Below are 23,941 nucleotides of genomic sequence, written 5' to 3' on the forward strand. Positions count from 1 at the left end.
TTATTATTAATTTCAAGGAGAAGAAGCTTAAAGAGCAACTAATACTGAACAAGATAGCTGCTAAGATGAATAAATTGCACTACCCAGCTCAGTAGTAAGCCTTTAATACGGACATCGTGGTGGACATAATACAATTTAAAAAAAAAAAATCAGCTAATGCCTATGTTGTTTTCGTATAGGGAGTAGGCGGGGCCGTTTACCCTATCTAACTTTTGGAGACTGAGTGGGCAGTTCAATCTCTACTTGTAGCCAATCAGAGAGATAGCTGGCCCAAGGCTATCACTGATTCAACGGTATGCAGTGAAGAAGGCGGCAAGCTAGTGCCGCCATCTCGTGGTCTCTATACAATTTTTAACATAATGGCTTCACCTTTGTAAAGGAAACTATCATATACATCCTTCAATGAAAAAGCAGAAAAAGTGGTTACAGGATTTTTCGTATGAGTTGCCATAGCCTCGAGTTTCCCCTGAACTAATTTTATGAGATTCTTGTTTTGCAGACTCTCTTCATGTTCTGGAATATTGATAATGTTGACGACATACTGGTAAGATGAGTATTAGAAGATCTTAATTACTATTGTCCTAAAAGAAACTGACAACTTTCCCTTTCTGCAGTCCTTGAGGCCATTGATGGTGTTTCTTTTCAGGCGTTGACGTCGTTTAGGCTCTACCAAAAGGTACCCCTAAGAGGTCAGATGGGTTTCCTTGTTAATTAGACCATGGGCTGCATGTTGAATGGGTCCCAAACTCCACCAATCTTGAGCTGTGGTTTGCCGGGATTAGCTCAGTCCCAACATTTTAAAGCTGTGTATGATATTGAAGAGACTGTTGAGTCGTTGTTTATTGGGTGCACAATATACCAGCCACATTATTATTAATCATCAAAATCAGCTTACACCTTTTTGTTCCCGATTTATAGAGAGTATGTGAGGCCGTTTAGCCCTATCTAACTTATGCTGACTGAGTGGACAGTTCAATATCCACTGGTAGCCAATCAGAGATAGCTGGCCCAAGGCTATCACTAATTAATCGGTACGCAGTGAAGAAGGCGGCTAGCAAGTGTCGCTATCTTGTGGTGCCTAACTTTAACACAATATTTTAATGTCTGAGAATCGTGTGGGTTCGACAGCCGATTTTCTTGAGTTTACGGGACGAAAAACCAGAGTTTCCGGCAGAAAAAACCCGCTAGCCCGTGCCAGAGATCGACTAACTCTGGAACCGGTCGAGAAAAGGCTTAGAAAAAGTTCCTCGAGTCGGCGACTAGATTCGAACTCCTTTCGTCGTGCGGTCAAGCGCCGTTGAGTGCAATCGCCACTTCTATTATATATTTTATTTTCTCAAAAGCATCTATGTACATTCGGACGAACTATTTACATATATACAATAAGTACATAGCATGCTTATTTCAGTTAACAATTTTCATTTACAGCATGATAATATATACAATAACATATATGCAATAAGTACATGGCATGCTTATTTCAGTTAACATTTTTGATTTATGTATTTATTTATTTATTATTATTTACATTTTTTTTTTTTTTTTTTACTACAACATGATAACATGCCCAATATATGTTTTCACCTAGAGTCCTGTGCAATCTTTTGGGCAGTTATTTTGTCATTTAACATCCATCTACTGAGTTACACAGGCTCAAGTGAGCTACACAGGCTAATTATTATTGTTATTTTGGAATTTACTGAGCCGAACCGAGGAATTTATCTTGTTGCATGAGAGGGTAATTGCCCGTAGAAAGAGATAAAGGACGAGTTCAAAAATAAGGGAGATGAGGAAACACTCTTGTTTTACTCCTATTTGATGTTGATAGGATAATATAGTAATTCATTGATCTTGATGCAGGTGAAGCTTCTGTTGTGGTTCCCTGAAGGATGGAAAGAAGCCCATGCTGATACAGACTTTCTGGAGAATGTGAAGCAGAAATAGTTTCCGACGTCTTTGGTTTTGTTGATTTGTAGAGTGGAAAATCTAAGTTTCAAGGTGTGTGTGGAAAGGGGGTGTGGATAATAATATCAACCCTGTTTATTAAAGCAATTCACAAGAAAGAACGTCACAGATGAGAATCAAACTTAAGTGTTTTTGACGTGAAAGACACGTATCACAACGTTTTTTGATTACGTTACCACGTGCAAATAAATAAATAAACAAAAACTTTATTGAAATATATCAGTTTAAATGAAAATTTGTTTCCAATAAAATTTGAAATATATAAAATGAATAGTTTGCGGTAATTCGTGTGTGTGGTGTAATCAGCGCCAGTCAATCGACGAGATATTTCGAAGTGAAATTTTATTGTACTGTGCTATCTTACCGAGGAACGAGCAGTAGTAAATGTTGCAGCGGAAATTAAATTTAGCTCGAGTTAAAAATGACAGTGTTTAGCGTTTACATTGTCAGTAAAGCTGGTGGAATGATATACCAGTATGACCACAATAATCCTAAAGTAGAAGTGGAAAAGACTTTTAGTTTTCCTTTGGATGTTGTATTGGAATATCAAAATAAAAGAATAATTGTTTCATTCGGGCAGAGAGATGGCATTAAAGGTATTAGTTTTAATTATAATTTATCGTGAGAACTTTTCAGGATTCTGAAACATTGTAGTGGCAAGGATTGATGTGAAAATGGACGTAGATGAGCAGGAGACTTAGGATACTAATACTACAGGATCTCTGCAGGGATACTACCATGGGGACGGGGAAGGATAAGTCTCGTGTATCATGAGGAGATGCAAGAGATTTGGCTGCGTCCCTGACTAGAGTGTTCAATTTAAGCCTTAACTCTGACAGGATTCAGAAGGGGTGGAAAATGGACAAAATGATTAATAATTTCATTATATAAATTGCCAAGACTGAGGCAGCAGTTATAATCCTAACAGTATCCTATAAGTGGAAAAGTTGGCTAAAGGCAGATTACGTGTGTGTGGGGGGGGGGGGGTGAGAGAGTAAGCATGACAGGGGTTTACCTTACTAATCTTACTTTTACAATAAAGTGATAGTTGCATTGAATAATGAAAATGGTAAACAACACGATATTGCTGGACTCTGCCAAGGTATTTTTGTAAGAAATCGCAACTCTTATGTGAGAAGAGTATGGATGTGAAGTCAGTGACAGATAGCCAATGGATAGACATTAAAGAGTAGTGGCAAACTGCAATCTAGAAGACAAATGACAAGACAGTTTTTCTCTGACAGGGTGTGTACAACTTGGGCTGTTGCTATTTCATTTATATATATTAATGATATAGAGAATATACATTTGTTTGTTGATCCTGCAAGATGATATAAATAGACTGAAGTGTGGGAGAGATAATGGTTTTCATTTTTTGTGGCCAAATGTAAAGTTATGCCCTTTGGAATGAAAATATTGCATGATATATATTACATTAATGTAACTGGACTGCAAATATTAATATGGCTAAAGATTTGAAAGTAATGATGGATCGGGAATTGAAACTCATTGTGCATTTAAAAACTGGGCAGAATAGCTTTTAAGACTTCCTTATCTCTTTGTCAGCGACAAACAGATTATTATTTTTTCTCTGTAAGACTTTGCTATGGCAATATTTAAACTAATGCCTGGGTTTCTTGAGGATACAAAAGTTTTGGAGAGGATTCAGAAATGAGTTAACCAGCGAATGAATGATCTGTGCGCTGCTGCTTATGTGAGTTGCAGTTTAGTTGATAGGCAGAAAAGAGGTGGGGGAGGTGTTAAGTGATAGAAACAGAAGTTACTAAAGGGATTTTATGAAGTAGATGCTGTAGAAATCTTCCCAAAATATTTTAATATTAGATGCACAGTAAGCTCTCAGTTCATCCACAGCATGGAAAGCATTTTGGTGGTCAGACAGTTCATGGATTTGAATGACTTTATGTATAATAACATCATGCTGTATCAGAAATCAGTTGATTCACCAAGCTATTAAAGGGTTGGATAAATGCGGGTTTAGTCATTTGAAGGTCAGGTAATTAAGAGAGAGTTTTGTGTGTGTATATATAATTTTTTTTTTTTTCATGTGAATCTTACTTATTAAAGACTGTTGGCCCATAATACATTAGTATTAGTTTGTACTCTGGATGAGTTAAGGATTAGATGATTAGGGAACTTGCTCTAGAATTCAAAGGACGAAACTTTGCAAACCCCTCGGGCCTTAAGTAAGCAGGGTGGTAGTATCACATGGTGAGAGATGAAATTCATCTTCCTAGATACAGTCATGAAACATCATGCCCAAGGTGGAATTTGAATGCACAATCTGGTTGGAGAGTAGCTATTCAAGTGCAGAAGCTTGTATATAAATACAAGTGAATAGAGTAGGCAGAAGAACCTCTAGAAATCAGTAATAAAATCCCAATTAACCTTTACCTCACCAGGCTGGGGACACATGACTTAAAGAAACATCCAGAGACTACAAACAATCCAGAACAATTACCTAAGAATGGCACTAAATGCTCCTTGGTTTGTCAGAAACCCTACACCACAATGTCAAACTACCAGACATATTACATGAGATGTCTGGTAGTTTGACAAAAAAAACTTACATGTTAAACTTACATGAGAGGCATTGCTGAGAATTTTTTCACAGCTATAGATAACCATCCCAACCAGCTAATATGACAGGCAACTGACTACAAACCCTTAGTCACTTCAAGCCTAGAAGACCGAAGGCATCCCTTGCAGAAGAGATGAAAACATGAAAAAAAAAGCTCATAAAAGGAGGCAGAAGATCCATCCTAACCCCCCCCCCCTCACAAATACAAATAAAGGAATGAAGCGTCAAGGACTCAGTCTATCTGTCAAAGAAGTTAACAGTTAACCAGGCAGAAGACAAAGAAAAGAAAAGTTGGTTCGTGTTGAAGCTCTAAACAGCACAGTTAAAAATTAATGCCAGGTATACAAAAATATTATGGCAAAATTTGGAGAAATTAGCAAAACTAATAATAATGGTATGTTTTAGTTTGTGTTCAGAACAGGGACTAGTCATTACTAAAATCATGATTCAACATTAAGATGTGTACAAATTCATAAGGAGAGAAGGTACCAGAAATGTTTCTATTATGTTATTGTTAATAGTTAACTTCACACCGATTCAGTATGCATGAGTGTACAGGGGTTTTGTGATCACATGTAAGCATGATAAAAATTAATATTATGTTGAAATGAGAAATATGTAAAAACTTTTCAAAATGATCAGTCGTGTAGCCTTCACAAACTCTGGAGACCCAACTGTACAAGCATTATGGGTATGGGGGGGGGGGAGAGGGGAATACACATACATATTGTGTTAGGTATATAGTGATGTTCTCTGCAATTCTGGATTACATATCAATACTTGAATTATTAAATGCTATCAGAAAACGACACCTATAATCGAAATGCTCGAATATTGAGGTTTAAAAGTTTTATAATGGCCGCTGCATGGTTTAAAAAGCCTGGCAAAAGGTGAAATTCTGAGTGAATGTGAAAACTGTAGAACAGTTTTTTTTCTGAGGATTCCAGGTAAATTTATGAATTTAAAAAGTATACTTAAGAAGAGGCTAAGAAAAATTGTATTAGACAGACAGACAGAGTGTACAGGGGTTTTGTGATCACATGTAAGCATGATAAAAATTAATATTATGTTGAAAAGGAAATATGTAAAAACTTTTCAAAATGATCAGTTGTGGAGCCTTCACAAACCCTGGAGACCCAACTGTACAAGCATTATGGGTATGTGGGGGAGGGGAATACACACACACACATTGAGTTAGGTATATAGTGATGTTCTCTGCAATTCTGGATTACACATCAATACTTGAATTATTAACACGTTCGCTGCCACGCTATTTCGGCATGGTCTGTTCCCCTAAGCCGAGCAATTTCACTTCTTCAAGGTCAGTACGATAATCTCGTTACCGGAGGTAAGCGTCCTACGAGTATACTCGTAGTTGGCTTGTACAGAGCACATACAGTCTATGAGTATACACAGTTTTGATGCTAGCCCCACAAGCCAAGCATTTTCACTTCTTCAAGGTCACTACAATAATCTCGTTCCCGGCGGTAAGCGTCATACGAGTATACTCGTAGCTGGCTTGTGAAGCAGGTTTACCCGCTACGAGTATACTCGTAGTTGGCAGCGAACGTGTTAAATGCTATCAGAAACATGATGTATAACGGCACCTATAATCGAAATGCTTGAATATTGAGGTTTAAAAGTAAATTTATGAATTTAAAAAGTATACTGAAGAAGAGGCTAAGGAAAGTTGTAGAAGACAGACTTAAGGAAGAGCAAAATGTTTCTGGCCACTGAAGGATTGTCAAGATCTGCTTTAAATGATTGAGAATTATTCATAGAAAACATTTTGAGAGTGGCATTTAATAAAATATTTGAGTAGCTTCCTATAATTAGTCATTTGTTATTATTTAAATAGTTGAGGAATAGCATGATTACAACAAAGTGCCAAATCATAAACTGTTAAAAAATTATATGGGGCAAGCAAGACATTATAGAACAGTACATAATGTATATTTAACTTATAAATCAGCAGGTAGAATTGTACAGGAAGTTACAGAAAGATGATTTGATATAAAATCAGGTGTGTATTATCTTCACTTTTATTCATCATTTATACGGATCAGATTATGCAGAAAAGTGGCATTAAACCTGATATCATAATTGGAGAAACGGTTGGATCTTAAACTTTATGCAGATGACATTATACTCCTAAGTAAATCTAATACAAGTTTTTTCTAGGATTGATGCAGGGGAAAATGTTTCAGCACTTTTCACAGAGCAAGAAGTTGTCCATTGTAGTTCAGTAAAAGTGTGGTTAGTAGGGATGTGAGGACTAGATTTTTTTAGCTTGGAGAGTTGTGAATAAAGGGAATGGGTTGCCACAGTCAGTTGCGAGTGTTATTACTGTTAATTGGTGTAGGAGAGGTATGATAGATTATGTGGATAGTTTTGACCTCCCACGATCAGTCTTTGGATTCCAACAACTGTATTATTGTAGTATTGATGATGATGATTAGTTTCCTTTCATCCATATGGATGGTAGGGGTAGCTATGTTACCATACTAGGGAAGTGACTATGAGCAAGGTGGTTTCCTGTTGCCTTCCTTGTCGTACTGTATCCTGTATGTTCACGGGTCCGGTTTGCCTGTTTGGGATGAAAAACCCAAAACAGGATAAACTGAGGAAAAAACCTTACTGTCCGTGCCCAAGACCAGCTAACTTGGCTATGGCTGAGGAAGATCCTTCAGCTCCTCACGTCTCCAATGGGAATCGAACCTAGGACACTCCTTCCCCAGGCATATGGTTGCGAAGCGCACAGCCACTAGGCTAATTGTACGGACATTGTAGTATTATTACAATATTATTATTGATATAATAATATTGTATTATTATATGGGTGTCAGAACGAGGTTTTTTGCCTGGAGGGTGGTGAATGAGTGGAATTCATTGCCTGACTTAGTTGTGAGCTCTTCGTCTGTAAATGAAATCAAGAAGAGATATGACAGATATTGTTTTGCTAGTTTGGGTCTCCCGCGATGAGTCTACTGACTCCATGGAGATACCCATAATAATATGTATTATTGTTACAACAGTAGTAATAATAATCATTAACTAAAGTAAATAACTGCCGTAACAAATTTGGCCCAAAAATCAGTAATAAAAAGACAAACTATGAAAATTGGTAGAACAAGGAAAACATTTCAGCTATTTAGGCATAATTTTTAGGAAAGATGGCAAATTATTATTATTATTATTATTATGTGACACCTCCAAGGAGTCCGAAGACTCATCGAGGGAGGGCACCTACTCTACAACCCTCCATCCCCACCACCCAATCCACCAATGCCATTTTTTTCCTTAGAAAATAGAAAACCTTAGCTAATTTGTTTTTGTTTTTTTCATTTTGGTGTCTTTTTTTCCACACTAAGAATCACTCAAAATCAAGACGACATCAAGTGTGGATTGTAAATAATTAAGTGAGAATGCACACACACATGATCATTTGTTAACTGCCCAGTTAACTAGTAAAATAGTTGTGGGAATTTCAAGTGGACTCTCTTAATTTTGTCTGGACTAAAGGAGGTGCCAAAACATTAGCTGCTGGAAAATCAGTGGGGTACTTATAAATGGAAATAACAATAGAATAAAAAAATCTGGTATGGTGGCTAGCCAACAGATTAAATTTATACAGAATATAACAGAAAGAAATAAACACTAACCTGGCACTATACAAGGCAGTGTTGAAACCAGTTTTAACTTGAAATTTTAATTGCTTATGGAATTGTTGAATGTTGACTACATCATCATCAGCATTTAAGAATGCAAGCAGATTTAACCTAAGTTCCTTCCATACCTTCTGTGTAAACCTCTTGTATATTGGTTCTGTGAGTAAGCTAAGGATTTTTTTCCCTATTTTTTAATTTTATGCATTTTTTTATATTTTTAATTTAAGTTGTCTGGGAAACCCTTCTCCAGTCACCAAACATAGAACTTTTTGAAGCCACTTGGACCCCCAATAAACAGTGTATTGCTCTCACATTAAATATAATCAAACATTCAAAGGTTGGAGAGTAGGTACACTCAGCCAACCAGATATGATCACTTAAACACAGTGGAAGAGAAAAGAATGTTAGCAAACTAGGTGTTTGGTGTCAGGATGAGAAGGAAATGACAGAGAGAAATCTGTCTTTTCATGACTAAGATTTGTGGCACTTCCAATACAATTAAAGTGTCATCAATTTCCTAATATGTATCCCCAAGGGATGTTCAGGTTACTATGACAGCATTACATAATTCTTCTTCTTAAGTAGTTTTTTTCAATTTGGATGTTAGCAATCAGTATGCCAAAGTGTTTGATCCTCTGCCATTCTTTTGATCTTGAAATAGCTCTTGTTACCGATCCATTTCTTTACATCATCAACCCAAGAAGTTCTTGGCCTACCAGAATATCTTCTTCTCTCTAATTTTCCTTCCAGTATTTCCAGAGACATTTTCACTGCTGATCCTCTTAATGTGTGTCTTGCACTTTCTCTTTATAGGGTCTTCCATGAATGCCCTTTTTGTTCCCATTAACTTCAATATCTCTTGTTTTTTCTTGCTCCAAGAAATCATCAGTGTTCTCCTATATCACCACATCTCAAAGGCCTACAATTTTTCAATAATGGATTTTGTGTGAGCCTCCGTAGCACAATTGGAAGAACGACGGTACATTGTGCCATTTGATTGGAAAAGGCCTAAGTTCGATTCTCATCATGACGAGAGGAATCTTTATATGAACTTTTTCAATTGAAGGTGAGTTAGCTGATTTCATATGGAGGTTGCAGGGTTTTTTCTCCCGGCAACTTGGGTTTTTCATCCCACATACAGACAAATCGGCCCTTCAGATCACACGCAATTTACAGACAAAAAATACTAGTTGTGGTGCTGGTGGGCAGTGGATGGCACTGATGTAAATGATTGGTAGTAGAGGATCGGTGTAGTGGTGGAGAAGGAGAGTTGTACAGTGGATGTCCTCCTGTGATGAGTCTTCGGACTCCTTGGAGGTGTCATGAATAATAATAATAATAATTCAATGTGGACCATATATAGGATTTTATTATTCTTATGAGTGTTTATTTATTCCAGAGGTTATTAGTAATTTATTATTCCAAAATGCTTCTTTTGCCTTAGCTATTCTTGATTTTATTTCCATAACTGTTGTTCCACATTCTGTAATCATTACTCCTAAATTTATAGTGAAGAATTTATGGAGACAAAACACACATGGTAGAATAATTACTTTACTTATCATTAAGAAAGTAACATTCGATCTCGACCTCTGTGTTGAGGTCATCATCAGGAAAACATACATATGTACAGAATACAAGCTACATGACACTATACTATACAAAAGTAAGATGAACCTAAATGTTTGTTAATCATTTACCCCAGCCAGATCTCTGGTGGAAAAAAAAAACTACACTAAATTTCTAAATTCCTCTCGTATTAAGATTTCCTTTTATTCGGGGTTGTCCTGGATACTGTATAGGTTGAAGATAGGTCCTCCATATTCTTGGAATAATTAATCCATTATTCTTGTTCAGATATGGTTGATGTTTCAGCATTTCACAGGCTTCTTTAAATTTCCTTTCAAACCAGGTTTTGGTATAGTATAGGGACTTCGTGCCTTTCCAGTCAATTTTGTGACATGTTTGGAGTGCATGGTCTGACAGGTTTGTTTTACAATAGTAGAGGTATTTAATGTGGCCTTTGTGTTCATTTCTAATTGGGATGGTGCATCCTGTTTCCCTTATGTAAGGTAGGTTACAGGTACATTGAATTTTCCAAACCCCTGGTGGGCAAGGTATGGAAGAGGATCTTTTGAAGAGCTAAGTAAATTTCTTAATTTACTTATCTATGGCGCCACATGATAAGCTGATATTTAAATTGCAGCACATGGGTTAAGATGTCCGGTTAGTCAACTGGATTCAGGATTGGCTGTCTGATAGGTATCAGAGAGTTGTGTATGGTGGGGCAGTATCAAGGAGGCAAAAGGTTACAAGTGGGGTCCCACAGGGCTCAGTACTGGGATCTGTATTGTTTAAACTTTATATCAATGACATTGTCAATGGATTGCAGGGGTATATTCAATTGTTTGCAGATTCTGTGAAATTAGAAAGGGTTATTAGTAATAGTGCAGATGTGGCAGCCCTGCAAGAGGATTTGAATAAACTGGATAATGGGAAAATGAATGGGGATGTCATTTTAATGCAGCAAAACATAAGGTCTTGAAGTTTGGGATACATAGATGGGAGGAGCTGTACTGGAGGAAGTAGGGGAGAAAAGAGATATGGCGAAGATGATTGATAGAAACCTGAAATTCAGGGTGCAGTATTGCAGAGGTGGTCAAGGTAACCCAGAGGATTGCTGCAATACTGAGAAGGATCTTGACCTGCAGAGATAAGAGTTGTCATTCCATTGTATAAAGCCCTGATCAGACCACACTTAGACTATTATTCTCAAATTTGGTGCCCAGGATTTGAAGGAGATAAATTAACTGTGGAAAGGGTACAGAGACTGATAACAAAGATAGTTTCAGACTATACAATATTAGTTATGAGGATCGACTGAGGGAATGTGGACTGCAGAGTTTGGTAGATAGGTGAGGTGATATGATTGAAACTTAAACTATTGAAAGACAGTTACAGGGTGGACATTAGGGAGTTCTTTTGCATGGTAGAACAGCAGGAAGGAGCGATGACAAGGGGCCATCCATGGAAGTTACGAAAGGAAACTGTGAGCAAGAGGGTGAGGAGTGGTTTCTTTGTGGAGGGTGGTTGAACATGGAATGCATTACCTGAGGGTGGTGAGAGCAAGAACGGTCAATGAGTTCAAGGAGTGATATGATAGACTGTGTTTTCTAAGAAGGACCTCTCACAATGAGTCTTTTGACACCATGGAGACTTGAATCGTAATAATAATAATGCCATTTATTTCCATTTCATTTTCTTCATATTCTTTCATTATTATTTCACTGTATATATTAAAAGTATAGGGGATATTATACACCCTTGTCTCACTCCTTTTTTGATATCTGTTGTTCCATTATTAATGCTGTTTGTTTTTAATTTATGTCTTCTGATTCCAGTATAATTATGTTATTAATTTTTATGGCTATTTTACCTATTTTTCTTTAGGAGTACCTCTTGTATAAAGTCATTGACTTTACTCAATTAATTTAAGACATTATTGATATTATTTGAAGTTATCGAAATTATTCGTTCCATATATTTTTCATTTATGTATGTGTTTAAAATATCAATAATGCCTTAAATAAATTGAATAAAAAGCCAGTGACATTATACAGGGGTTACTTCTAAAGAAAAATAGATAGAATAGCCATGAAATTAATAATTTAGAGGAGCAGCATGAAAAATTTTCCAGAAATAATATTTATAATAATTCTATTATTATTCTGAGGTATTTTGTATCAATTTGAATGTCATTTAATATTTCTATTAACTTTTCATGGTGTAATGCTTTTTGAAAGTCAATAATGCAGAGATATATGTTATTATTTATTTCTATTTATCTTTCAATAATAGTTTTTAATTCATAAATGGCATTGTACTCTTTCCTGGCATGCATTCTTTTTGTTCACTTATACGGTATTTAATTTTAGAAAACGTTCTATTTTTTAATATTTTAAACACTACTGAAAATATTAAAAATATAAAATGTTTTCTATTTTTGTATTATTATTCTGCTGCATTATTCTTTTTTGGTATTAGAATACAAATAGATTTTATGAAGTCTTCTGGTAGTATGCCTGTACCATATATATTCTGTATTATTTCTATTAAAAAACCTGTTCGTTTCTCCTATCTCTCTTCAACTCAGTAGGTATTCTATCACATCGTCATTTTGCCATTTAGTAGTTCTTTTATTGCACTTACTATTTATTTAAGTATAACTGGATTATTTGAATGAACACTGATTATAGGTTTGCCAGGCCTGTGGTCATTATACGGTTTTGTTAGGTATTCTTTCCATCTTTGTATCTTGTCTTCTGGATTTACGAGGGTGGCCTGAAAAGTTCTCAGCCTAACACTGAAAAAGAGAATTTATAATTTCAAAATTATTTTTATATTTCAACATAATCTCCCTTAAGATTAATACATCTCTTTTCCAGCAATGTTCCAGCACCATTATCGTTTACCTGTAGTGGTTCTCAGTAAGATCTGCAAAATACTGTTCTACAGCTGCAATCACCACTTGATTTGAAGAACAATGTCAGAGGCAGCAAGATCTGGGGAATAGGGTGGACATTCCAACAATTCATAGTGCAGATCCCTTAATATTCCCATTGCCAAAGTGGGCAGGTGCATTGTCCTGATGAAACTTGATTTTTTCCTTCTGCGAACCAGGTCTTTTCTCACGAATTTTTTTCTCTAGTCTGGTTAAAAGATCGGAATAATATTCCCCAGTTATTGTTTTATCCTTTTCAAGATAATTAATAAACAAAATGCCTTTAGCATCCCAAAATACTGATGCCATGACCTTATCTTCTTTGGCGCTGAACAACTGGCTTCTGTCCACTGTTTTGACTGCTGTTTGGATTCTGGTGTGTACTGGTGAATCAAAGTCCCATCCATAGTAATAAATCAATGCACAAAGTCAGTTTTATTCTTGTTAAAACATTCCAAGCACTATTCAGAGGTTTTCATGTGAGTGCATTTTTGATCTCCTTGTGAGTAAGCACGGCGCCCATCTTGCACAGAGCTTTTCATTTGCAATTCTTCATGCAAAATATATCCTATACATTCTTTTGAAATGCCGATAGTCTCAGCAGTTTCATACACTTTGACTCGCCAGTCATCCAATACCATATCATGCACTTGCACATTGATTTCTGGTGTTACACATTTTGGACGTCCTTCACGTGGATCATCTTCAAGGCTGGTATGGACATGTTTAAACTTGGCAGCCCATTTCTCAATTGTTGGAAAAGAAGAAGAGTGCCCATAAACTTTTATGAACTTCGAATGAATTTCTTTTGGTGTTAAACCTTCTTTTCCAAAGAATTTTATAACTGCACAATACTCAATTTAATTTTATCTATTTCAACGGATACAGACAACACTTCAGCTTCAGACAGCTGTATAAAACAAGCTACTTGATAGAATGATTTGCAATTTCACATGGATGCGTATGACAGATGTACCAACTTAGAAAAAAATAATCTTGATGATAGTGTTGCCATCTGTGGTCGAGGCCGAGAACTTTTCAGACCACCCATGTATAAGAACATTCTTATCTTTTAACCTCTGGCTTGTTATTTTCTTTTGGCTATCTAATCTTTTATATACTTCATTTGCATTAGGGTTATTTTTCCAGGTTCTTTTAAAAGAAGAAAGCATATCAAAAGTTCCTGGCAAATAAGTCAGCTTTTACTCTTACAGAATACAGAGACAAATGTAAGAAAGCTAAACAGTGTGTAAAACTAGCTAAACAAAAGTCATGGGAGGACTTTGGCAAGAATATAGAAAATAAATATCAAGAAGGTGGCAAAATATTCTGGAGGTTGTTGAAGAAGCTTAGGAATGGAGGAAAGAGTGCTGTAAAAGGAATTAGAGATGATAAAGGTGAAATGAAAACAGGAGAAAAAGATATCCTTGAAGTATGGAGTAATTACTTTGAAAAACTGCTAAATGAAACAAGCAGTGATGAGAGCACAGTGATAAAAAACACTGACCAGGCATGCAGTCAGGAATACATATCCATACTTGAAGTAGAAAAAGCCATCAAAGGCTTGAAATGTGGAAAGGCAGCAGGAGTAGATGATATTCGACCAGAAATGCTGAAGTATGGTGGTATAAGAGTCCTACAGTGGCTGCACTGCATAGTTCAGAAAGCCTGGACAGAGGGACGAATTCCCGATGATTGGAGTAGAGCTCTCATAGTACCCATATATAAAAAGGGAAATAAAACTGAATGTGAGAATTACAGAGGTATTTCCCTACTGAGTGTTCCTGGCAAGATCTATGCAAGTATACTTGAGAAACGGTTGAGAAGAATTGTGGAAGAAAAGCTTGGTGAAGAACAAGCTGGATTCAGACCAAATAGAGGCTGTCAGGATCAGATCTTCACTTTACGACAAATAGTCGAGAAAGCATGGGAATATAACAAAGATCTGTATTTAAGTTTTGTCGATTTGGAAAAGGCATATGACAAGGTGCCAAGAGAGAAGCTATTCAATACGCTGCAGTTATATGGTGTCAATGGGGCATTATATCAAGCAATACTTAGTCTTTATTTGAGTTGTGAGTCAGCAGTTAGAATTGAAGGAAGTACAGGAAGATGGTTTAATGTTAAATCTGGTGTGAGACAAGGATGTACATTATCCCCTCTGTTATTCATTATCTATATGGATCACATTATGAAGGAATGTGGTATTAAACCTGATATCAAAATTGGAGATGTTAATGTCAGCTCTTTGCTTTATGCGGATGATGTTATACTTCTAAATAAATCCGCTACAAGTCTGCAAGATTCTCTGACTAAATTGAATAGCTGTTGTAATAGATATGGTATGAAGGTCAGCAATAAAAAGACAAAGACAATGAAAATAGGCAGAATTATTGAAAATGTCAACTGTGTTGTGAATGGAGAACCTGTGGAACAAGTAAAACATTTCAGCTACTTAGGCACAATTTTTACTGAAGATGGTAAACTAAATATAGAAATAGACAACAGAATCAGCAAAGCTGGTATCGTGGGAAGTCAATTGAATAAATTCATATGGAATAAGAAAGAAATTAGTCGGAACACTAAATTAGCTGTATACAAGACTGTGTTCAAACCAATTTTAACTTATGGATCTGAGAGCTGGGTCAGAAGTAAAACACTTGACCAAAGACTAGAGACCGCAGATATGAGAGTCCTGAGAAAGATTAGAGGCGTGAACAGATGGCATCAATGGCAATATCATATTAAAAATGAGGATATTAGGAAAGAACTTGACATTGTCAGCATCCAGGAATGCGTTAGCAGAGCTAATCTCAGGTGGTATGGTCACTTGAATAGAATGGGAGAGGAAAGATTAGCAAAACAAGTGTTCTCTGCCAAGTTGGCAGGAAAGCGACCCAGAGGAAGACCAAGATATAGGTGGATTGATACGGTACAAAGTGCCTTAGACGATAGAAATATAAGATCTGATAATGTTGAAGTCTTGACAAGTAACAGACTGATTTGGAGGAAAATTGTAGATAGGAAGTTAGTAATGATGTAATTTTTTCATGTAGTACTGTCATATCCTGTACACCCCTTGAGGGTACATGGCAGGAATTTGATGATGATGATGATGATGGTTCTTTTATCCATTAGTTCTGGTGTGTCTTCAGTGATCCATGTTTTTAAATTTATTCTTTGTTTTTCTAATATATTTTCTTTTGCAGTCGATATTGCTTCTTTTATCTTGATTTGTTTGTTGTGGTCTTCTTTCTTTTCAGTATAGTGTGCTATATTATTCTGAAACAAACTATTGGTGTTACTGTTATTTAGTTTATCTCTATTCCATTTGAATGTTCTAAATCTGTTAGTTATCTCTTTTAACTATATCATCATCTTCCTTATACCCTCTTTTACCTTGTGGTGTCGAGGGTCCATTGATCATCGGACCTCACTCCGTTTACAGGATAAGGTGGTCAGCCTTATGCTCCGGTGTATCCTGTGGCCTGTAGTGTTGAGTTCTCAAGGCCAGTTTGCCTGCTTTGCAGGATGAAAAACCCCAGAATAAACTGAGAAAAAAACTCTGCTGTCCACGCCCAAGACTGGCTAACTTGGCTATCTGAGGAAGATCCTTCAGCTCTTCATGTCACCGACGGGAATCGAACCTAGGACACTCCTTCCCCAGGCATATGGTTGCGAAGCGCATAGCCACTAGGCTAACCGTGCGGACTTTTTAACTATATATTTATTGTAATGAGGAGACCTTCACATTGCCTTTAAAGAAATGCAGAGAACTGACCAGGGCTTCTGACCTAATGACCAATCCACACCTTCTCGTGGTGCTCCCTGTTAGGTATCTACCTGGATCAGAACAAACAAGGATGGGTTGGCAATTTGGGATTTAGCCAATCAAATTGTATTCTTATTAGCTTAAGCCAAAATATAAAATGATGGTACAGCATGACAGGATTTCATGCCAGCTGGGGTGTTTCCCAACAAGGCTCCCGTTGTTTTTGCCAGGGAACCAGGGCAAACAACCAAAAGTTAGCTATTGGAGCAAATCTTAAAACACGCCCCAACTCAACATCACCAGAGTTAAAGATCGGTACTATTAACATAAGAAACCTGAATGGCAAAGAAATGGAGCTAGCTGAGGAATTAGATAAGTACCAGATCAACATAATAGGGGTGACTGAAACAAAAAAGACAAAAACTGGTGAGCTATTTCTGAGAATTAAATACAAAATGTTATATTCAGGCAATAACATTCAAGGAAAAGAAAGAGTAGCCATAGTATTCAACACTAAATATGAGGCTAATCTTTTTGAATGACAGGCAGTCTCAAGTAGAGTGATGTGGGCAAACATGAGAATGGGGAACTGGACAATGAGACTTATTTGTGCCTATGGTCTCACAGAAGGTTCTACTAAGGTAGAAGTGGAGGAATTTTTTGAGGCTTTAGAGAAAGCAACTGACACAATGAAAAAGGAAAAGCTGGTCCTTGTTGGGGATCTAAATAGCAGAGTAGGAAATGATTGTCAGACATACGAAAATATTTTGGGAAAATTTGGAGAAAAGAGCAAAGCTAATAATAATGGCAAATACCTGTTAGATTTCTCCTTAGAACATGGACTGGTTATTACTAACACCATGTTCCAACATAAAAATGTGCACAAATTTACATGGAGAGAAGCAAGGAATAATAAAAGTCTCATTGACTATGTTATTGTCGAGAGTGATGTTTTCTCCCTTGTGCAGGACACCAGAGTGTACAGAGGATTTGAAATTTCTAAGTGATCAGTATTTAATCTTAAGCATGATAAAATTGAATTTCATATTCAAAAGAAGAACATGTAAGAAAGTTTTAAAGCAAGTAAAAGTTGAGTGACTCTCAGATGTGAACTGTAGACTAATACAGAAACATTATTGAAGAAAAAATGAAAGAGTTTGAGAACATAAATCTAAACTTGGAAATCCAGTGTCAAGCCCTGCAGAAAACATTCATTGATTCAACTACAGAGACATGTGGTGAGGTTGTCTGCAAGTATAGAAAAATCAGAACTCCATTACAGACACAGGAAGTGAAAGAGGCAGAGAAGGAAAAGAAGAAAACATATCCAAAGTTCCAAGTGAATAAGTCCATTTGTGCTCTTAGAGAATACAGAGACAAATATAAGAAAGTTAAACACTGAGTAAAACTAGCTAAACAAAAGTCATGAGAAGACTTTGGCAAGAACATATAAAATAAATATCAAAAAGGTGGCAAAATATTCTGGAAGTTGTTAAAAAAGCACAGAAATAGAGGAATTAGAGATGATAAAGGTGAAATGAGAACTATAGAAAAAGATATTCTTGAAGTATGCAGTAATTACTTTAAAAAATTGTTAAATGAAACAAGCAGTGATAGCATTGTGGTAAAAAACACTCAATAGGCATGCAGTCAGGAATACATCTCCATACTTGAAGTAGAAAAAGACATCAAATGCGTGAAATTTTGAAAAGCAGCAGGAGTAGATGATATTCGACCAGTAATGCTCAAGTATAGAGGTATAAGTCTTATAGTGGCTGCACTGCATAGTTCAGAAGGCCTGGACAGAGGGATGAATTCCTAGTGATTTGAGTAGAGCTCTCATAATATCCATATATAAAAAGGGGAATAAAACTGAATGTGAGAATTAGAGGTATTTCTCTACTGAGTGTTCCTGATAAGATTTACATTATATATACTTGAAAAAAAGGTTGAGAAGGATTGTGGAAGAAAAGCTTGGTGAAGAACAAGCTGGATTCAGGCCAAATAGAGGCTATCAGGATCAAATCTTCACTTTACGACAGATAGTTGTGAAATCGTTGGAATATAACAAAGATCTGTATTTAAGTTTTGTAGATCTGGAACATATATGTGAAAAAACATATGAAAAGGTGCCAAGAGAGAAGCTATTCAATACGCTACATTATATGGTGTCAATGGGGCATTATATCAAGCAATACTTAGTCTTTATTTGAGTTGTAAGTCAGCAGTTAGAATTGAAGGAAGTACAGGAAGATGGTTTAATGTTAAATCTGGTGTGAGACAAGGATGTACATTATCCCCTCTGTTATTCATTATCTATATGGATCACGTTATGAATGAAAGTGGTATTAAACCTGATATCAAAATCGGAGATTTTTATGTCAGCCCTTTGTTTATGATATGGTATGAAGGTCAGCAATGACAAGGACAGTAGAAATAGGCAGACGCATTGTAAATATCAACTGCATTGTGAATGGAGAATCTATAGAACAAGCGAAACATTTCAGCTACTTAGGTAAGATTTTTAATGAAGATGCTAAATTAAATATATCAATAGACAATAGAATCAACAAAGCTGGTATGGTAGGAAGTCAACTGAATAAATTTATATGGAATAAGAGAGAAATTAGTCAGAACACTAAATTAGCTGTATTGAAGACAGTGTTCAAACCAATTTTAACTTATGGATCTGAGAGCTGGGTCAGAAGTTAAACACTTGACCAAAGACTAGAGACCACAGAGGTGAGAGTCCTGAGAAAGATTAGGAGCATGAACAGATGGCATCAGTGGCTATATCATATTAATAATAAGGATATTAGGAAAGAACTTTACATTGTCAGCATCCAGGAATGTGTTAGCAGAGCTAATCTCAGGTGGTATGGTCACTTAAACAGAATAGGCGAGGAAAGATTAGCAAAAAAGAGTGTTCTCTGCCAAGTTGGCAGGAAAAAGACCTGGAGGAAGACAGACCAAGATATAGGTGGATTGATATGGTAGAAAGTGCCCTAGAAGATAGAAATATAAGATTTAATAATGTTGAAGTCTTCACAGGTAACAGGCTGATTTAGAGGAAAATTGTAATTAGAAGTTCGTAATGATGTGAATTTTTAACATGTAGTACTGTCATATAAACGAAGCCGAGGACATCCTAAAAGAAGGTGGTGTGATGAACTGTCAGAATTTATTGGGGAAAGTTGGTCAGTTATTGACAAGAACAGAGAAGGGTGGAAAGAACTGGAGGAGGCCTTCGTCCAGCAGTGGACAGAAAATATCTGAAAAGAAGAAGAAGAAGAAGACTGCCATATACCCTTGAGGGTACGTGGCAGGAATATGATGATGATTTATTGTGATTCTCAAGTCTGTGGTCTGATCCACAGTGGCATAACTTTTGCATTTATTATTCTATTTCTGTATCTCTGATCATAATAAAATCTATTTGATTAGTATGTGTACCATTGGGAGATCTCCAAGTATACCTTTTTTTTTTTTTTTTTTTTTGTTCATAAAAAGTGTTTTCAATTATCAATTTGTTTTAAACAAAATTCAATACATCTATCACCTTAGCATTTCTTATTCCATATCCATATGAGCCTACAACAGAACCTATTCTATCCTTTCCTATTTTGGCATTCCATTCGCACATAATTGAAGCCGGCCAGCAGAACAAAATATACAGTTGGATGCTGCTATAGACCAGGGGATGGAAAACATGATGGAGATAGTATGCATCATTAAATGGACTTCATAAGTGGAGGACAGGTAATTATTATGAGTGATTTCATCTATGGGAACATAGATTGGAAGGAGGAGAGGGCACATGAGAGAGAGAGAGAAAATGGAATTTATGCAGTTACTAAGGGATAATTATCTGAGGTAGCATGTGATGGAATTTATTAGGAGAGTTCGAGAGTGCTCAATCTAGTAACTGCATCTGAGAATTTGTCAATAACAAATATGACCATGTTGCCGCCTATTGGTGAGAGTAATCATATTGTCTTGACCTGGGAGGTGGAATGTGTGGAATTTTCAGTTAAGACGAGATATATTTGGAACTACAGGGCTGGTAAGAATGACAAGCTCAAAAGATTGCTTGAATCAGTGCCATGGCATGTAAAACTTCAAGGGCTGAATGTTGATGTTGCATGGGAAATGGTAAGGGAGTGTGTGAGGGAGGTAATGGCAGACTGCATACCTAGAGTTAGAAGAGTAAATAAATGAATATCATCATTAAGTTTAAGTTGGAAAAAAAGATGTGATTTAAAGAGAAAGTTGACCTGCAGGCACATGAACAGTAAGCACAAGGCACAGGCCAGAAAGGTAACTTGTGTGGTAAGAAAGGCAAAAGCAGATTATGAAAGGAAGTTAGCAATCCAGGCTAAAGAGAATCCCAAACAGTTCTTTTGATATGCTGGAATTAAAAGAAAAACTGTTTATGGCAGAATGATTTTAATGAATGCCAGTGGAAGGAACTTGTTATCCTTTATATCAATATTGTCATGGAAATTTAAGGATATATTCGGTTGTTTTTGGATCATGTGAAGATGAGAAAGGTTGTTAAGAGTAGTGCTGATGTAGTGGCTCTTCAGGAGGATCTGGAAATGTGGACAGATGAATGGAGATGCCAGTTTTGGTTGAAATTTTGGGGGGCTGCAGATGGGATACTGCATACTATATATGTGGAAGTATGCTGGAGGAAATTGAGGAAGCATGGGATCTTGGGGTTATGCTGGATCAAAATTTAAAATTTAGGGCGTGCAGAGATGATTAAGACATTTCGGAGGATTGCTGCTATATTGAGACGAACATTAATCAGCAGAAATAAAATGATAGTCATTCCATATTAGGCCCTGATCAAGCCACATCTGAACTTGTGCTCGAATCTGATCACCAGGGTTTAGATCGGATGAAGATATTTGGGAGAGGGTGCAGAGGCAGCTGACAAAAATGATTTCTGGACTGTGGAATGTTAGCTATAAGGATAGATTGAAGTCATATAACTTAGAGTTGGGCTGAGAGAAGGTGAAGAGGTGATAAGATATAAACAATTAAGCCATTGAGAGGAATTTACTGGATGGATATGAGAAGGATTTTTCAGATTGGAAAATTAGGAAGGGACAAAAACTAGAAGCCATCAGCGAAAACTGTGCAAGGAAGTGGTGAATAAGGTGAAAAGTATGTTTTTATTTGGATAGTTGTTGGACAGTAGAATGCATTGCCTGATTATGCTGTGAATAAATTTAAGCTATAGTATGATAGACATGTTACAGGCAGGAGAAATTTTTCATAAGTCCATGGACTTTTGTAATATATGTATACTTATTTCACATTGTAAACAGAAATAATATATATTTCTTATATAATTTATTATTATTATGTGACACCTCCAAGGAGTCTAAAGACTCATCGAGGGAGAGTGTGCCAACAGCATCGAATGATTGATCTTCTTCCACTACTAATTACGCTCAAACTTGCTTAACTTTTTTCGTGAGCCATTAGTAGCAGAGGCTCTACCAATCGACCAACCTTTTATGTAATTGTTAATGGTATAAACCCCTCTCTCTCTGTCGATGAGTCTTTGACTTGAGGAGAGTTGATGTAATAATAATAATTATGTAGTCTGTATTGGAATTGTAAGTCAACAGTTAGAATTGAAGGAGATATGGGAACATGGCTTGATGTAAAATCACATACTAGACAAGGATGCACATTACTTTGATTCATCATCTCTAGGAATCACATTATGAAGGAAACTGACAATCAGCCTGATATCAAAATTAGAGAGCATCTCAGCTCCTTATTTTATGCATATGATGTTGTACTCTAAATCAATTCAGTACAAGTGTTCGGAATTCTTTAACTAAATTGAATAACTGTTGTAACAGTAAAATAAAAATCAACGATAAAAAGGGTGAACGGTGTGCACACAGGCAGGTATAGGTACACTGTTCATCTATAAAAATTGACAACCAAATAAACAAAACTGAATGGTAGTGAGTCATCTAAACAAGCAATTTTAACTTATGGATTTGAGAGCAGGTTATAAATAAAACAGATGATTAAAATTTTTAATCAATAATTTAAGGAAATTACGTCAACTAGGATGTACATTAAAATAAATTTTAACATACTTCAATATTTCGGCAACGTCATGTTGCCATTTTCAAGAAACTTAAGAACAAGACACGTGCACGCAGGCACAACAAATAGTAAATGAGGAAGAAGCAGGAAGCTATTATTTCTCCTAAAGTCCTGATGGTGCCCCCTAGTGGGCAATGTTGGTATTCTTGGGCGATTGGGCTGAAGGTCTTCTGATGTAGGTTTCTCAAATTTGAGGCAGTCTCATGCAGTCAAATTTGTTAAGGTTTGAATTGTTTCTTAGGGCTGAAGCTGATTCCATGAAAAGCCTTTCATATTTGTATTTACTACGGTGTATTATCATGGCTTTCTTCCACCGTATTTTTATGTCAGGTATCCAGCGCATGGTCAGCAAGACCAGAGTGGCTGTATTGGTGAAACCGGATGTAGTCCTTGTATTCTGAAATTCTGATATTTGCTGTCCTGCCTGTTTTGCCAAAGTAGGACAGCTTACCTTACTGCAAGGGACCTGGTATACACCAAGTAGGTCTAGTGGGGGGGGGGGGGTCGGTCTTTAGTAGAGCGGATAAGGGATGCCAATTTTTTATATGGTCTGTAACAAGAAGTTAAGTCATGTTTTTTTAGGATTTTTGTATTTTTTTCCGAGGTGCCTCGGATATAGGGTATGGTGATGGATTTAGAGTAATCCTTGTTGTGAGGGTGTTGTGATTTGCTGGTTTCGATATTTTTTTTTTTGGGGTGGGGGGTAGCCATTGGCTGAGAAAATGTTGAGAATGTGGTTTAGTTCTGTGGTTAGGGCATTGTCATTTGAACAGATAAGTTTAGCCCCGTTGTGTAGTGTCTTAATGACTCCATATTGTTGCGAGGAGGGGTGGTGGGATTGTTAGTGAATGTATCTGCCTGTATGGGTGGGTTTTCTATAGACTGAGAAAACCAAGGCTCCATCAGGCTGGCGGGTGACTAGTGTGTCTAAAAAAGGAAGGCAGTTGTTTTTTTCTTCTTCCAGGGTGAATTTGATTCTGGGGTGTTGGTTGTTTAAGTGTGTTAGGAAGGAGAGGAGTGCATCAGAGCCATGTGGCCAAATAGCAAATACATCATCAACATAATGAAACCAAATGGTTGGTTTTTGATGGGCAGAGTTTAAGGTTTTCTCTTCAAAAGTCTCCATATAAAAGTTGGCCAAGGGCAGGGAGAGTGGAGAACCCATGGCTATCCCCTCTATTTGTTTGTAGAATTTTCTTTGCCAAACAAAATAGCCTGAGTTCATTGTGAACTGAAATAGGGCTGTGACATTGGGAAGAAATGTAGCTTGGATTAGTTCTAAAGATTCTTTGAGTCGG

General features: G+C 36.6%; 1 protein-coding gene across 2 annotated transcripts in view; it reads left to right on the forward strand.

Moving 5' to 3' along the window:
* Nucleotides 1-2,315: 2,315 nt before the first annotated feature.
* The window catches only part of Trs23 (trafficking protein particle complex subunit 4-like protein Trs23), an 84,782-nt gene continuing 63,156 nt past the window's right edge, over nt 2,316-23,941 (forward strand). Inside the window, exon 1 of one of the 2 annotated variants that reach the window (XM_090397632.1) lies at nt 2,316-2,561. In XM_090397632.1, coding sequence (XP_090253758.1) covers nt 2,387-2,561 — 175 coding nt within the window. In that variant the 5' untranslated portion in view covers nt 2,316-2,386. Of the gene's footprint in view, nt 2,562-4,782; nt 4,904-23,941 lie in introns of those variants that run through there. The other variant, XM_090397633.1, reaches the window with a different exon arrangement.

Source organism: Typopeltis vanoorti, chromosome 9, assembly GCF_054136105.1.
Source record: "Typopeltis vanoorti isolate ZY-2024b chromosome 9, IOZ_Tvanoo_1.0, whole genome shotgun sequence".
NCBI lineage: Eukaryota > Metazoa > Arthropoda > Arachnida > Uropygi > Thelyphonidae > Typopeltis > Typopeltis vanoorti.